Raw genomic sequence first — 18,162 nt, forward strand, 5'->3', positions numbered from 1 at the left:
ACCCTTGCAGGGTATTATAATTTCAGTCAGAAGTTTGCAACGCAGTGAAGGAGACGTTTCTGACCCTATAAAGTATATATATTCTTGATCAGCATCAACAGCCGAGTCGATCTAGCCATGTCCGTCTGTCCGTCTGTCCGTTTCTACGCAAACTAGTCCCTCAGTTTAAAAGCTATCTGAATGAAACTTTGCATAGAGTCTTATATGTACTCTCACTGCTATATATGTCGGAACGGGCCGGATCGGACGACTATATCATATAGCTCCCATACAAATGTTCGATAAATTTTTAGAAAAAAAATTATAACTTAGCTGTTTTTCAATATTTTTGCATCATTTTTGAGATATAGCCATTTTATATTATTTCAGAATTTTGGTAAAAATTTTATGAAAATCGGACGACTATATCTTATAGCTGCCATAGGAACGATCGGAAAATGAATAGGAAAAAAATTATAATTCGTTGTTTTTCAACATATTCTTATCTACTTTTAGATATAAGCTTATTTTATTATTCTAGAATTTTGGTATAAATTTCATGAAAATCGGACAACTATATCATATAGCTGCCATATAAACGATCGGTAAATGTGGAGAAAATGTAAAGCTGGGAATGTTAAACTGTAACTGTCAAACTGTAAACATAATAAGAATAGGTAAAATGTAAAGAAACTCTGTTTTGTGAGTGTTTTCAGCATTTAAATTTATAATATAAACATCAAAACCAATCTGCAAGGGTATACAAACTTCGGTGTGCCGAAGTTAGCTTCCTTTCTTGTTTTTATTATTTTATTTTTTGATTTGGTCAATAGCACAGCATAGCACTATTTACAAACAGTTTAAATAATTTTTTTAAGTTTCCCTTTTGTTTGTTTTTTAATTTATTTGTTTTTATTATTTTTTTTCTGATTTGGTCAATAGTACAACACAGCACTATTTACATTATTCAGTTCACTTTCACTTTGCATTTTTCAGTTTCTTATTTTTTGATATATATTTTTTTAAACACTTGGTCGAGTTTTCACTTTACAAAAAATGTCTTATTGGAGACCGAGAGAAATTTTCGAGACGAAGAAAAATATCTTAACGCGAGCGAATGTTTTTTAAAACTAAAACCATTTCCCGAAATGCACTTCCCAAGATGACTTTTTGGGGGTTTAGAAAGTACCCCTTTCCTTATTTCTATGAATGTGCGTGAGAAAGTCTTAAGGGGGTATGTTTAAATTCTTATGTGTTCTTCAAATTTCTCTTTTTGTTCACATCCCTTTTCTATTAGAAAGGTTAGCTCCCCGAAATTATGCTCATTTAAGGTAACATCCACATATGTTACACATAGGATGGTGGGGTTGAAACACTTAAGATCCTCCACCCTTACACACAACTCTTTGTTATAAAAGGTGTGGGAAAGTCTTAAGAATATTTAGGATACATTTTTTGTTTCCTAGAAAATGTGTCTTTTAGTTCACATGCTTTCTCTATTAATTCAAACATCTGCGATCATCCACCCTCACATGCACACAACTCTTTCTTTCATGCGGTGTGGGAAAGTCTTGAAGATATTTTGGGATATATTCAAATTTCTTCGATTCCTTACACATGCTTTCTTTATTAATTTAAACGTTTACGATCGCCCACCCTTTCCCACGGAATACCTTCTCACTATTAAGGTGGTGATATTCATATACACACATCTATAACCTTCTATATCATCATCTACTCTCCACTTATGTCATACATATACTCATCCTATATGCACATAACTAGAAAATACCTTCAAATTAATGTTTAGCCAAGTTAATTGAATCTACTTTCCACCAATTAAAACACACAAGCAGGCCTGGGTAGACACGAGCCACACACACGATCTTACAAATTCATAGATCAACAGGTCTCACAACAACCCTCGCTAGAAATTTCTTGGCACAAGCTACACACAAGCATGAGAACTCACCCCATCTACCACCACACGATCTCACAAATTCTCACGCATGACAACAGAAACAAAACCGTTACAAGGTATTACACGTTTAGACAAGTTAAATAACTGGGGTGACTTACACACCTGTTATCCTAATTGAAACACATTAACACAAGCCGGATACGCACAATAACTAACCCTAATAAATTCCTACGCATTATGCCTCATCCCTCCCTCCTTCACAAATTCTCACAAATTCCTTATGTCTCATCCCTCCCTCCTTCACAAAATCCCACAAATTCCCATGCTTGAACACACACACCTTATCCCTTTAACCCCTCCCAATCAGTTTCTCACGCTTAACAACACACAAAACTGCACATGATCCTGCATGCATAAAATAATGAGGGGGAGGATCTTACCCTAAACCCCTTCCCCTTAATAATTAATTGATTTTTTATGCTAATTAGGACACCTGCGCCACCTCGCGCGCAGTCATGCGTGACTAATGACCCTCCGCACCCCTCGTTCGCAGTCATGCGTGACTAATGACCCCCCCACCCCCTGCGTAACTGGCCAAGGACCCGCAAATCCTTTCTACTTTGGACGTTATTTACATGACAAGCAGAACAGTAATTTAAAACGATATGAAAAAACTGGGACAGGACTCTTCATAGATACGGATGGAAACTTTAATATTCAGCGAAGGCGCTTAAAAAATGGAGACTTTCCAAAGGAGAATTCGGACTTAGTCATTAAAGAATATGTTGATATACTCGATATAAGAGCATCGCTAATGTCACATCAAGAGGAGTTAATTATTAGTATTCCTGATGTGAGGGCCACCGATATTGAGGATCGTTTAGACAGACTTGAGGTTATTATTTCAAGTATTATTGAAAAAAAAAAGGATATTCTAAGTAACTTGTGTGAAAATGAGTCGACGGGGTTTTATTAATGAATTACATGCTCCTGCACGAAAACATTTTCTACGTCGGAGAGTTATTACAAAGGGAATAAATTGGTTATGGCAGGCTGACTTGGTGGATATGCAAAAGTATTCTTCCACGAATAATGTATATCGCTACCTTCTTACAGTTATTGACACCTTCTCAAAGCTCGCCTTTGGCAAAGCACTTAAGGCTAAGACTGCTTCACATGTTTCTGAAGCAATGGAAAAAAATTTTCAACTCTGGGTATGGAGTACCTAAGCATCTACAAACAGATGACGGGAAAGAGTTTTTTAACATACAATTTAAGTCGTTGATGAATCGTTATGAAATAAATCATTATTCGACATTTAGTACTCTAAAGGCTTCCATTGTGGAACGATTCAACAGGACATTAAAAGAACTAATGTGGAAGGAGTTTTCTTACAATGGGACCTATAAATGGATCGATATGTATCAAGCCTTAATTAACTTTTACAACAATAAAGTACACAGGACTATAAAAATGGCTCCCGTAGAAGTAAACGCCGAGAATGAGAGGCATATCTTGCAAACGGTGTACAATAATATCAAAATGTTTGCAGGTAGCAAACTGAAAATTGGTGACAATGTTCGAATTTCAAAATATAAGGGAGTTTTTGAAAAAGGATTTACTCCGAATTGGAATGTTGAAATTTTTACAATATACAAAATTCAAAACACTTATCCGGTAACATACCTATTAAAGGACTTGAATGGAAATCCCGTAAAAGGCGGATTCTATAAGGAAGAGCTGAAAAAAACCCAATTTCCCAACACTTATCTAGTTGAAAAGGTACTAAAAAGACAAGGGAAAAGAGCACTCGTACGTTGGTTGGGCTTCCCGAAAAGTGTCGACAGCTGGATAAATACATCTGAAATTTTGTAATGAAGTAAACATACACATACAACACATCTTTTTTTTTTTATTTCTATTTTTTTTATTATTATTTTTTTTAAATTTTAACTTTACATTATACATTATATTTTAATCTTAGATGTAAACATTTTGAATAATTTTTTTTTAATTTAAAACTCAAATACAATGTTTTATTTACAAATTTGAATTTATATTTTATATCACAAATTCTGGATTTTCTAGTTTAGCTATTTTAATATAATGCCAAATTAAATCTCGTTAATATTCGTCGAGCGCACTGTTTGTTTCCTCCAACTTTCTTTTTAAGTCTTCTCTCTTTCTTTCACTTATTATCGCAAGAGTTTCATTATTTAACCACCGTGATTTGTCTGCTAGAGTTGAGATACACCCCATAAGTTCCCCTTCTCTTGTCGAATAGTGTCCTATCGCTTTTGTGGCAATCCCGTCTTCGCATATTAGCCTCTTATTATCCTTATTATCTAATGTTATTTTTGAAATTTTGTATGTGACGACGATCCAGCATCGGAGTCCTCAACTGGACTTTCGGCGAAACGTTTCCTGGCGCGTGGCATGATTCTTCAATTATTCAACCAATCTGCTTGCCACTCAAAAACGCTGTATCATTCATTTTCAACTCCTCTTTACCTTGCAACACACACGCAGGTGTGGTGAGTTCTCAGAAAACAATATCCGTCTCTTTCATACCCACGCCCAGGCTACGTTGGCAAAACAGTGTATGCCTCGCACGAAAGAACAGAGAAGCAATAATAAATTAAACAAGTGTGTACCCACAAAAATCGTTATAATTTGAATTAACAAAATAATCTGCGACACGGCCTTCCTGACATATCTCACGTCCTCGTGAGTCTATAACATAACGGTTTTACAAATTCATTCTCTTATCTTCATTCAAGTTTCTTTCTTCATTACATTTCTTCTTCTTTCTTCATTACATTTTCTTAGATCATTTCAGAATCAGAATCAAACAAACTATTTTAAAGTTTTCTCTTAGACTTCTTATTTCTTACTTTTAAACAACTTATGCCATGAGATCCGGATTACCACAAACTTAAGTCCAAACAATTCATTCGTTTTCAAACATCATGCCAACCACTAGCACACAGTCATCCACAAGATAAACTGGTCAGTCAATAATTGAGTTAGTTTAGCCCACAGCTCATTTCCAGACAAACCGGCCATCCGAAATAGCTCGCAATTTAGTCCACAGGCCGGCCAAATAACAATTCATCGAACGTTACCAAAATTTCAGCCTTCCTGCAACAAATGGCGAACCACATAACTCGGGCACCCACCTGCACATAAAGTTCTGAAACCTGGAACTTATTCGGGCGTGTCATGACACGTCTTCATTCTACTTCAAAATCACAGCCCTCACCGGCTTGATCTGTAGCACCTTTATCACCACCTTCATTATTCAATTCCGTGGTCTCTTCATCACCACCTTCATAATTCAATTCCGTGGTCTCTCCATCACCACCTTCATCATCCAGTTCCGTGGTCTCTTCATCACCACCTTCATCATTCAATTCCGTGGTCTCTCCATCACCACCTTCATCATCCAATTCTCTTCATCACCACCAAATTCCGTGGTAATCCCCTTCTTAGGCATACGTCTCAATAATTATTATTTAATTCCTCAAGTCTATACCAATCTCCTAATATTTCTGTCACTTAAAACGGTCCTCTTCCTATTTTTTTTTTTTCATTAACCATAAGTGCGCTTGATGTAATTGTTACGCCGATGCCCCTACTCAAAATTTCGCAACCAATCGGAGCGTCGTACTTAATATGAACTACGTAGAGCTACGTAAAATAAGACATAAAAATAACGCTCACAAATCAAAACATATTGTTGTTGTTTATTTTTAATAATCTCGAGAACACAGTCTCTTTGATGAGCGGACACACGGAGTCGAAGTAAAATTGGAACGACTCACCAAACTGCAGCAACGTTCCTATGGGTCAAGTACGGTGCATATGTTCGCATCTTTGATTGTATTGCTCGTGACCAGTTAACGCTTCTGACGATCCGGGCATACCGTAGAAACATGTCCAGATTTTCCACATTTATAACAGATCACGGATGATAGATCTTTTGCTCCTTTATATCCAGATTGTTGATTACGGGGAGTAGTCAAATAAGCCTGGTTTCGGGACCTTTGATGTCGGTAAAAAGGGTAATAAAAATGCAATTAATGGATTAGCTGTCAAAATTAGAGTGGTTTAGATAATAAAAATGCACTTAGTTAGGGGGAGATATGAACCTGTCATAAGAGGGGGTAATAAAGATGGAATAAATTAGGGTCAGTGCATGTAAAAGGACACTTGAGATCAAGTGTTCAAGGGATTCCCACAGGGATATGGATACGAGTGCGAATGCAACGGAGCGATCCCGGTAGCGACCCCGGATCGATGCACGTGCACCGACGACCCCTCACTTAGAGGGTGAGGCAATTGAAAAAGGGCGCACCGGGGAGATCCTGCACCGACAGGAGTGATCCTGACCCACACGTGTACGTTCACCCACTTAAGGCAATTGAAAAAGGGCGCACGGCGGCGGTCCTGCTCCGCCCGGAGTGATCCTGAGCATCCCGTGTACGTTCACCCACGATCCTCGTTTGAAAAAGGGACAGGGTGTAAGTGAACAAGGGCGCCAGACGTGAACGTTCAGGCAACATCCTCACTTGATAAAGGGACGGGGTGTAAGTGAACAAGGGCGCCAGACGTGAACGTTCAGGCAACATCCTCACTTGATAAAGGGACGGGGTGTAAGTGAACAAGGGCGCCAGAGTCGAAACATGTTCCCACCCACGACTCAGGACTGTGATTTTCCCTGTGAGATACCTCACTTGAAAAAGGTCACTTGTTTTCCCACTAAAGGGCCGCTGGAAAGAGGATCAGAGCAGTCAAATTTTCCCACCCTCATCCCACCTACACTAGATCAAGTGCGTGCAACAACCTGCTCAATTAGCTCACCAAAGTAGGGATGGTGAAGGATGCACTTGTAACGGTTTCTCAACGAAGTTGGATCACACTTCAAAAAAGGATGGAAAGGTTGGGAATGGACATCAAGTGTTTGTCCCACATTTTTCGTATTTGTTTGTTGTTCGTTTTGCGGGTCTACGAAAAGAGTAGTTGTGACTTAAGAATCACTCCTAGTTTGTGTCTCAACCGTCACCATCAACCGCCGCCGCAACCGCAACCGAAAATTTCAAAGTGAAATAAAAAACAAGTGCAAAGTGTAAAAAAGTTTGTAAAATATTATTTACAAAATACACAAAATCGAAAAAAACCTTAAAAAAATTAATAACAAAAAACCAAAAGTTTTTAAAAACAATCAAAAACAAACAAAACCAAAAACCTTAAAAAAAATTAATAACAAAAACCAAAAGTTTTTTAAAACAATCAAAAACGAACAAAACCAAAAATCTTAAAAAAATTAATAACAAAAAACCAAAAGTTTTTAAAAACAAACAAATACAAAAATGTACGCCAACAACAACAACATCATCAACAACAACATGAATGCAATTTATTGCAACTCCTGCCAGCGATACCTACCCCTATCAACTCAATGGCACAACCATGTGCGGACGGAGCAGCACAAATATTTTGCTACCCGACCCCTGGATGGGAGTGTAAAGCAAATCATCGATGGATACAAGGGACGCATCCTTCAGTATATGTTCATAAATGAGGGAGCAGCTCTTAGGATTCCTGTTGAATTCCTAAATGAAGCGGGCCAAGCGCTACTCCCTCATATCGAAAGAGTGCTATCGTTCCACACAGCTTCAAAAATAAATTTTGAACTGTTTGCAGAATACATGTTAATTAAAGAACATGAAACACAAGTGGAAATGAAATCGTTTCAGAGTAAGATGACTCTGCTTACGATTGGCTCAAATTTATCCGATTTATATAATTCCCACACTGAAGCCATTATTACGAAAATGGGTGAGTTCCAAGAGAAGGACAGTGGATGGACCCTAACACGCATAGTTAGGGTCGAGTTGAACATGATGCAATGTGTTCCTCTCAAGGGATCTGAGTATTTCGATCTCCCTCCCTCTCTTAAAAAACGCAGAGCATGCATCAATGTGCAGAATAGGGATGTTTTCTGCTTCAAGTGGGCAATAGTCTCAGCACTTAACCCCTTAAAAGAGAAAGGAGAAAGGTGCAATGCCTATGGTGTGGATATTAAATCACCAATTATCCACACCAATAATATAAAAATCGATTTTACTGGGTTGACGTTCCCGATGAAAATAAAGAGCATTGACAATTTCGTGCTTCAAAACCCTCACATAAGTGTAAATGTGTTTGGGTATGATGAGGAGAAGGACACCGTATACGGCCCACTATATTCAAATGGAAAGGAGAAGGAGAACCACGTAAATATGCTTTTCCTCGATGGACCAACCCCCGATAATTATGGCCATTACATGTGGATTAAAAATATGTCCGGGTAAGAAAAAACATAAATATATCAAAAAAATATATGAAATAATTATATTTTTATGTCAATCCACTTATACATATAAATACATTTTTGTTTTACAGACTTCTATCATCACAATAGGGAAAAAACGGTGATAAGCGTTGGTTCTGCAACAAGTGCCTCTCATACTCAACAAATGAGGCCAGAGCACAACGCCATGCAGAAAGATGCACCAACATTGTGAGCGAAGCACCCAAGGAAGGAGATGTCATCAAATTCGACCATATTAACCGCCAGCTGGAGGTACCCTTTGCTGTGTATGCCGACTTCGAGTGTATACTCGAGCCCACAACGATAGATGTAAGTGAGAAGACGCAAATAGTAAATAAGCATATTCCGATTGCCTTCGGGTATTATATTAAGTGTTCATTTGACCCTGCCTTAGACAAATATGTTTCAAAGACAGGTTCAAATGTCGGGCGCACTTTTGTAGATAGTTTAACGTCTGATTTGTCTGCTATTTACGAGAAGTACATGAATTATATAGTCCCCCTTCAAATGAGTGCACAGGATGCTTATGATTTCGATGAGGCCCTTAACTGCCACATATGTAAGGGAGTTTTAGGAAATGATAGAGTGAGAGATCACTGTCATTTTACAGGTCAATTTCGAGGGGCTGCACATAGCGAGTGTAACCTAAAGTATAAGACAGGAGATTTCATACCTGTTTTCTTTCACAATATGTCTAAATACGATGCACATTTATTTGTGAAAGAACTCGGGGAGATTGAGGGTGAAATTAAAATAATTCCCTTGAATAAGGAGGTATATATTTCAATTTCAAAATATATTCCTATAGGAAAAAATAAATTAGAAATTAGATTTTTAGATACTATTCGTTTCATGCCCTCTAGCCTAGACAACCTTGCAGGAACTTTAAATGAAGGGGATTTCAAAGTTCTTCGAAATCAATTTCCAAATAGTACTGATTTTAGTTTGCTTCGTAGGAAAGGTGTATTTCCCTATGAATATTTAGATTCTGAGCGCAAGCTGATGGAAACTTGTCTCCCACCAAGGAGTGCATTTTTCAGCAAATTAACAGACTCAGAATGTTCTGAAGCTGATTATCTCCATGCAGTTCAGGTTTGGTCCCACTTCAAGTGTAAAACACTTAGAGATTATTTAGAGCTATATTTGAAGACAGACGTTTTGTTGCTGACAGATGTCTTTCAGAATTTTAGGGCTATCTGTAAAGGTATCTACGAACTCGATCCTGCCCATTATTATACAACTCCGGGCTTCTCATGGGATGCGATGTTGAAGACTACCAAAATATCCCTCGAGTTAATATCGGATATAGACATGATTTCATTTATTCAAAGTGGAATTCGGGGGGGTTTAGTTCAAAGTAGTCATCGATATACAAAAGCGAACCACAAATACCTCAAAGATTTCGATCCAACTAAGGAATCGGAATATTTGATGTATGTGGATGCAAACAATTTATATGGATGGGCAATGTCTGAACCACTCCCCTATGGCGATTTTAAATGGATGGAACCTTCAGAAATAGAATCATTTAATATTAATTCTATTTCTGAAAGTAGTGAGTATGGATACATTCTAGAGGTCGACTTGAAGTACCCATATGCACTTCACGACCAACACAATGACCTGCCTTTCTGTCCCGCAAATAGACGTCCTTCAAAAAAATCCAAGACTGCAAAGTTAATAGCGGATCTTTGCGATAAAAATAAATACATTATGCACTACAGAACTTTGCAGCAATGCTTACTTAAGGGGGGATATACATGTAAGCGGTCAAAATTTGGTCATTTTTCGTGAATTTTTTTTTATAAGAAATAGTCAAGCAATCGTCGTGAAACTTTGGATATAGTTAAAAGTAGAATCATAGATGATAAAAAAAATTAGTTATAAACAATATTTTACAAAATGGCGGATTTATGGAACATATGCCGTAGCGCCTCGAGCTTTGAGTTGCCGTGCTATGGACACGATAGAGCTCGTAATTCCTGTCCAAAATCCGTAAACTAAATTTTTTTGTATTCATTACACCTGTATCTTCTATTTGAACCTAAAAAACTAAAAAGAAATCGAGACAAAAAAATTAAATTTTGATTTGAAGGAAAAAATGGCATTTTCAGGTGATCAGTTTTCACTTCCCACCCTCTTAAAAAATAGTAATACTCCGTTTTATAACAACCATGTAGGTTCAAATAGAAGACGATTTCATACTGATCATAATCTTTTTGATTCACTGCGATATGTTACGTAGTTTTTTGTGAATCGTGTCCAAAGCATAGGTAAAAATGCAAAATTTAAAAGCTGAGAAAAAGACGTATAAAGTTTTTGATGCGCTCACGTTAACACTTGTATACCTTGCGTGCATACTTGATTTGAGGCACTTCAAGTTGGAATTCGATATTGAAACTTACACAGTATATTCTTTAAGTAATAAACTATTTTTTAAACAAAAAAAAAAAATTTGCCCAAAAAAATTTAGTTTACATGTATATCCCCCCTTAATGGATTGAAACTTGAAAAGATTCACAATATCCTTCGATTCAAGCAAAAACCTTGGCTTAAAGAATATATTGACATTAACACTGCACACAGGACTAGGGCTAAAAGTAACTTCGAAAAAGACTTGTATAAGCTTTTAAACAACATCGTCTATGGTAAGACGATGGAAAACAGCTTAAAGCGCAAAGATATTCGGATAGTGACAGAATGGGAAGCTCCACCTGTGGGTCCAAAAGGTGGGCGTCCGAGATTATGTGCTAGGGACCTAATAGCTAAATCAAATTTTCACAGTGCAACTAAGTTTACTGAAAACATGTACGCAATTCAAATGAATAGGTTGCGTAACGTTTGTGATAAGCCAACATATCTAGGTTTTGTAGTGTTGGAGTTATCCAAATGGAAAATGTACGATTTTCACTACTCTTATATGAAACCAAAATTTCAAGATGCACTGAAATTAAACTATATGGATACAGATTCATTTATCTATTCCATAAAGACAGAGGATTTATATAAGGACATTCGAGATGATATTCAATTAAAATATGATACATCTGAATACCCTGATGAATTGGCTAGGCAATATGGTTTTCCACAGTGTAACAAGAAGCGCTTAGGGTACTTTAAGGATGAGCTGCATGGCAGGCCAATGACAGAGTTTGTGGGTCTAAGGTCTAAGATGTACGCCTATACAGCGTCAAGTGCAGGTAGCGAGCCCGAAAAATGTGTCAAAAAAAATAAGGGCGTGACGCGAAGTGCCTTGGAGAAAATTACATTCGAGAAATATAAAAATTGTTTGTTCACAGGACAACAAGAAAGTGATAGCATGTATTTGTTTCGGTCTAGGGGGCATGAAATTAATACATACAAAATTACAAAAATTACATTAGATAATAAGGATGATAAGAGGCTAATATGTGAAGACGGAATTGCCACAAAAGCGATAGGACACTATTCGACAAGAGAAGGGGAACTTATGGGGTGTATCTCAACTCTAGCAGACAAAGCACGGGGGTTAAATAATGAAACTCTTGCGATAATGAGTGAAAGAAAGAGAGAAGACTTAAAAAGAAAGTTGGATGAAACAAACAGTGCGCTCGACGAATATGAACGAGATTTAATTTGGCATTATATTAAAATAGCTAAACTAGAAAATCCAGAATTTGTGATATAAAATATAAATTCAAATTTGTAAATAAAACATTGTATTTAAGTTTTAAACTAAAATAATTTATTCAAAATGTTTAGATCTAAGATTAAAATATAATGTATAATGTAAAGTTAAAATTAAAAATAAATAAAAATTAAAAAAAAATAAAAAAAAAATAAAAAAAAAAAAAATGTGATGTATGTGTATGTTTATTTCATTACAAAATTTCAGATGTATTTATCCAGCTGTCGTCACTTTTCGGGAAGCCCAACCAACGTACGAGTGCTCTTTTGCCTTGTCTTTTAAGTACCTTTTCAACTAGATATGTGTTGGGAAATCGGGTTTTTTTCAGCTCTTCCTTATAGAATCCGCCTTTTACGGGATTTCCATTCAAGTCCTTTAATAGGTATGTTACCGGATAAGTGTTTTGAATTTTGTATATTGTAAAAATTTCAACATTCCAATTCGGAGTAAATCCTTTTTCAAAAACTCCCTTATATTTTGAAATTCGAACATTGTCACCAATTTTCAGTTTGCTACCTGCAAACATTTTGATATTATTGTACACCGTTTGCAAGATATGCCTCTCATTCTCGGCGTTTACTTCTACGGGAGCCATTTTTATAGTCCTGTGTACTTTATTGTTGTAAAAGTTAATTAAGGCTTGATACATATCGATCCATTTATAGGTCCCATTGTAAGAAAACTCCTTCCACATTAGTTCTTTTAATGTCCTGTTGAATCGTTCCACAATGGAAGCCTTTAGAGTACTAAATGTCGAATAATGATTTATTTCATAACGATTCATCAACGACTTAAATTGTATGTTAAAAAACTCTTTCCCGTCATCTGTTTGTAGATGCTTAGGTACTCCATACCCAGAGTTGAAAATTTTTTCCATTGCTTCAGAAACATGTGAAGCCGTCTTAGACTTAAGTGCTTCACCAAAGGCGAGCTTTGAGAAGGTGTCAATAACTGTAAGAAGGTAGCGATATCCCTTATTCGTGGGAGAGTACTTTTGCATATCCACCAAGTCAGCCTGCCATAACCAATTTATTCCCTTTGTAATAACTCTCCGACGTAGAAAATGTTTTCGTGCAGGAGCATGTAATTCATTAATAATACCCCGTCTACTCATTTTCACACAAGTTACTTAGAATATCCTTTTTTTTTCAATAATACTTGAAATAATAACCTCAAGTCTGTCTAAACGATCCTCAATATCGGTGGCCCTCACATCAGGAATACTAATAATTAACTCCTCTTGATGTGACATTAGCGATGCTCTTATATCGAGTATAGCCTTGTCAACATATTCTTTAATGACTAAGTCCGAATTCTCTTTTGGAAAGTCTCCATTTTTTAAGCGCCTTCGCTGAATATTAAAGTTTCCATCCGTATCTATGAAGAGTCCTGTCCCAGATTTTTCATATCGTTTTAAATTAGTGTTCTGCTTGTCATGTAAAAAACGTCCAAACTTGTCAACGGACATTATGATTATAATCTTATTTGTTAATGTTTCATAATTATATACTTAATTAGAATATAATTTTAGCCTCTCTTAGTTCCTCAATTATCGATGTAATCTCATTATTGTGGTTTTGATTGCCTGCTGATTCCGATGCTATTAAGAGCTGAAGTCGTTCCACTAATTCATTTGGATCATTCCAGTAGATTAACTTAGGCTTATTCATCTCAAGTGTCATGAAACCAGACCCACTTATTATTTCTTTTTTCCCTTTGGGTGTAGATTCGGCGACGGGTACCTTAGCTAAAAGTGGTTTAATAATTTTCGAATATTTCAATGCTCTCGTTCCTTTCACTTGTCCATTTGGTTGAAAATTTCTTCGATACACATTTGTTTTTATTAATATTTCTCGATATATTTCCAGGTCATCTGCATTATAATTATTTGGGAGGTGGTGACATATTAAAGAATATAATCCGCTTGTGAGTCGCCAGTTTTGACCATCATCAAATTCAATTATATTGTTGGTTACATTTATTTTGTTATTTCCCAACATTAATTGCCCAGCTTCATTTTTGTATGGTCCATATGTCTTATCCAAAATTCGTTCTCGTGCCAGTTCACTAACATTAAAATTTTTCGGGCTCTCTTCAAACAGAGGTTGAGTTGCTATCAATGGAGATGAATTGAGGGAGGATTGCCTTGATAATACACTTGGTGCGTGGAGAGACGTTTGGCTTGATATTGTAGGTGATTTATTTAAGTGGTGATCGGGTGGTGAGAATGAAAAATCATCGTCTATTGCGGGTTGGGAGTAAAATTGATCATCATCATCATCATCATCATCATCATCTCTATTATCATTGCGAGTATTCTCATAATCATCTTCTTCAGCACTTTTCAACCTCCAATCCGATAGATTGTATTCATCTTCTTCAGCATTTGAATTTTTGTTAGGCGCAGTATAAAATGTAAGTTTCCTCTTTTTCATATGCGGAGTTTTATTTTCAATCTCCATCTTAGTTTTATCATATTGGTCCTCTTTGTGTTTATTGTACTCAATTTTTTTGGTATGATTAACAAGTTCATTTAGCGGTTCAGTTATCGGCTTAAATGTTTCTTCTAAACCCATAGTATTCTGACTTTTAAATTGTTTTAGCTCTAAAAAATTTTTTTTTAAAGCATTTCGAGTTTTATTCAATTGTGATAAAATATTTTGGTTCATTGTGATGAAATTTTAGAATGTTTCAATCGAAAGAACAATACTGGTTATATCTGTCTCGGAGTCCGGTATGCACTGAGAAATAATTAATAAATCATGATCATATATACCTAATCTGATAAACCGACCTGATAATCAGACCTGATAATCAGACCTGATAATCAGACCTGATCTGTTTACCAGGTCTGATAAACCGTATCAGGTCTGATAAACCGACCTGATAATCAGACCTGATCTGTTTACCAGGTCTGATAAACCGTATCAGGTCTGATAAACCGACCTGATAATCAGACCTGATCTGTTTACCAGGTCTGATAAACCGTATCAGGTCTGATAAACCGACCTGATAATCAGACCTGATCTGTTTACCAGGTCTGATAAACCGTATCAGGTCTGATAAACCGACCTGATAATCAGACCTGATCTGTTTACCAGGTCTGATAAACCGTATCAGGTCTGATAAACCGACCTGATAATCAGACCTGATCTGTTTATCAGGTCTGTTTTCATTTTTTAACTGAAATATAAAGGCTGAAAAAAAAATAAATTTCCCAAGTCCCTTTTCCCAAATAAAAATTTGTAATATTTTTTATATATATATATAAAATTTTTTTTTTTATTTATTTTTGTTTTCATTTTTAATCTGAAATATAAAAGTTGAAAAAGAATTTTCCCAAGTCCCTTTTCCCAATAAAAAATTTGTAATATTTTTTATATATATAAATTTTTTTTTTTATTTATTATTATTTTTTTTTTTCATTTTTAATCTGAAATATAAAAGCTGAAAAAGAATTTTCCCAAGTCCCTTTTCCCAATAAAAAATTTGTAATATTTTTTATATATATATAAAATTTTTTTTTTATTTAATTATTGAAATTTGTACTTAAATCTATTATAACGTTCCCATCCTTCAGCTTTTGGAGAGAATACGACCCTGAAGAAATGTTTTGGATTACCTCATCACTAAGGTGTGAGAAACTCTCCGGGAGGAATACATTTCTGGTATCCAGCTCGACCATAATATTGGTGCCGTACCTTCCCGTCACCCGCCTGGCCGAATAAATATGAAACGGAATATTCATCGGCAGCTTGTGAAAAGTTAACTTCCTTTTCACTCTGCAGGCGTTGAAGGCCTGCATCTGAGGGTCTTCCTCAATATCCCTCAAAAGGGCATCGATGTCCTCCTGCGTGACCCCAGTGGGGAGGTTGGAGGCGGTTGAGTTGGATGAGGCGGATGAGTTGGAGCTAGATGCGGTGTTGGAGTCGGTGGAGCTGGTAGAGCTGGTGGAGCTGGTAGAGCTGGTGGTGGTGGTGGTGAAACGGTTCATGATGCTGCTGTTGCTGCTGCTGTTGTTGCTGCTGATGCTGGTGGCTGCTCGCTTGCTGGTCGCTGAATGATATTTTTCCTAGACGAGGTCCCTGAATTTATACCCGCCAAGGAGCATATTTCTCCTCCCACTGCTATCCACTTGTACTATGGTATTCGGTCTCAAGGGATAGAACGTCTAGCTTTGTAAAAGGTCAAAGTGTCCACTTCATGTGAAGTGGTTACGAAGGGTATGGGAAGAATTACAGTCTAGCAAAAATTTAAGGCATAAATGCCCACAGTTAAAAGTACCAAATTTTTGGAAACCCTGATAATTATATCTTATTTTTTCCCCTAAATATCTAATTATTTCTAAAGACGGCTGCAAGTTACCAAAACTGTCAAAGTAGTACGAGTCTGATCCTTTCTTATAATACGCCACCCAATGCGTTCCTTCTGATGATGAGTCTGCTAAATTTATTATTCCGCACTCGGAATAATGTGGTACTTTGGGTATCTCATCTCTCATAGAAACCCCCCGAAAATGTGGAATATTTTTAAAGGCAAACTTCAATATATCAAAATTGGAAAGTGCTCTCTTGGGTAGCTCATTTAATAGTTTTTTTTGATTACATTTTTGTTTATTATTATTTTTTGAAAATGATATGCCATAACCTTTCTTGTATGGTTGTAGGTACAAGCCTTTACCCAACGATACAGATTCCATTTTTCTGTTATGTCTCTGGTTTTCCTCAAGTTGTGCCTTTGCCATCTTTGCATTGTTAATTGATTTTACAATTGCAGCGCTACCTGACGCTAAACTACCCACAGCGCTAAGGGCTGTTAAAATAGGTACCAATGGTAAAAAACCACCAACTTTGGGAACTGCTATTACCCGTGGAATTACAACATTTTTCTTACATCCCATTGATTTCGATACTGCACTGCGTGCCACTTTAACAGCATTCAATATGTCGAGTGGCTTATTCTTTCGCAATTCGATGGTTGCCTTTTTGATAATTGATGCAAGAGATTTTTTCACCACTTTCTTTTTCTGTTGCTTTGCTCCCATACCAAATTTCTTTTTTAGCTTCATCATGTTTGTAACAAAATATGATGCAGCCCTCTCACTAATGCTGCTATCCGCTGCTTTTACTCGATCCCAAGCCCTATCAATTAAAATCGAGTCTGCTTTATGACGTTCCCCCAAATCCTTTGTATTTGAATATGCTATATCGTGTTCCCTACAAGCTTCGTCTAAGCCGTTGATACCCCGATCACCGCGAGCTAATCGTTTCTCTAGCTTCGTACCAGGTCCACAGTAATTATACCCAGGTATATGAGCCTCAAAGGGAAGAGTGTTTATTAAATTATTTATGAGACCTGTACCCTGTTTGACATTTGATTTATGACTGGTAATATTATAAAAATGTTTACCCATTTTATATCAACCTCAATTAACGACTGGTTGTCTTTGAATGAAGTACTTATCTCTAAAACATGCGTTTATTAAGACAAAATAAAAAAATCATAGTAAAAAACATTGAAAGTGGTGGTGATGGTGAGAGTAAACATCCGCGTCACAGCTCACTGCTACCGAACACGATCAGAGCTTTGGTGGTAGGTCCGTCCAATAGCGGAAAAACTAATGTGATGATTGCCTTAATCGAGGACCCAAACGGCCTGAAATTCGAAAATATATACGTCTATTCAAAGAGTTTATATCAACCGAAATATGAGTATTTGGAAAAACTTGTAAAACCAATACGAGGAATGGGATATTATACATTTTCAGCGAATGACAGCGTTTTGTCACCAGAGGAAGCTAAAAACAATTCCATCATGGTGTTTGATGACGTAGCGTGTGAAAAGCAAGCTGCTATTCGCAATTATTTTTGTATGGGGCGACATAGAAATATTGATTCATTCTATTTATGTCAAACGTATACACATATTCCAAAACATTTAATACGAGATAATGCAAATTTTATTATAATGTTTAAGCAGGACGATATGAACCTTCGTCACATATATCGAGATCATGTTCATTTTGATATGAATTTTGAAACATTCATGGAAATTTCACGAAAGTGTTGGGACGATAAATTTGGATTTCTTGTAATCTCTAAAGACGATGATATGAAAGCTGGACGATATAGAAAAGGATTCGATCAATTTATTATACTTGAATATATAATAATGATAATATAAATATAATAATATTATTGTGAATAAAGTCAGTTCAGA

The 18,162-nt window shown here is 36.4% G+C and overlaps 1 protein-coding gene across 1 annotated transcript; it reads right to left on the reverse strand.

The window, feature by feature from the left end:
• Positions 1–5,133: 5,133 nt before the first annotated feature.
• Positions 5,134–16,987, reverse strand: LOC138929210 (uncharacterized). The gene is made up of 3 exons (XM_070288523.1): positions 16,837–16,987; positions 15,645–15,999; positions 5,134–5,353 (listed from the first exon to the last, which is right to left on the reverse strand). The coding sequence occupies exons 1-3, from the start codon at positions 16,985–16,987 to the stop codon at positions 5,134–5,136; spliced, it is 726 nt and encodes a 241-aa protein (XP_070144624.1).
• Between the last annotated feature and the right edge of the window lie 1,175 nt (positions 16,988–18,162).

This window comes from Drosophila kikkawai, chromosome X, assembly GCF_030179895.1.
Source record: "Drosophila kikkawai strain 14028-0561.14 chromosome X, DkikHiC1v2, whole genome shotgun sequence".
NCBI classification, from domain to species: Eukaryota; Metazoa; Arthropoda; class Insecta; order Diptera; family Drosophilidae; genus Drosophila; species Drosophila kikkawai.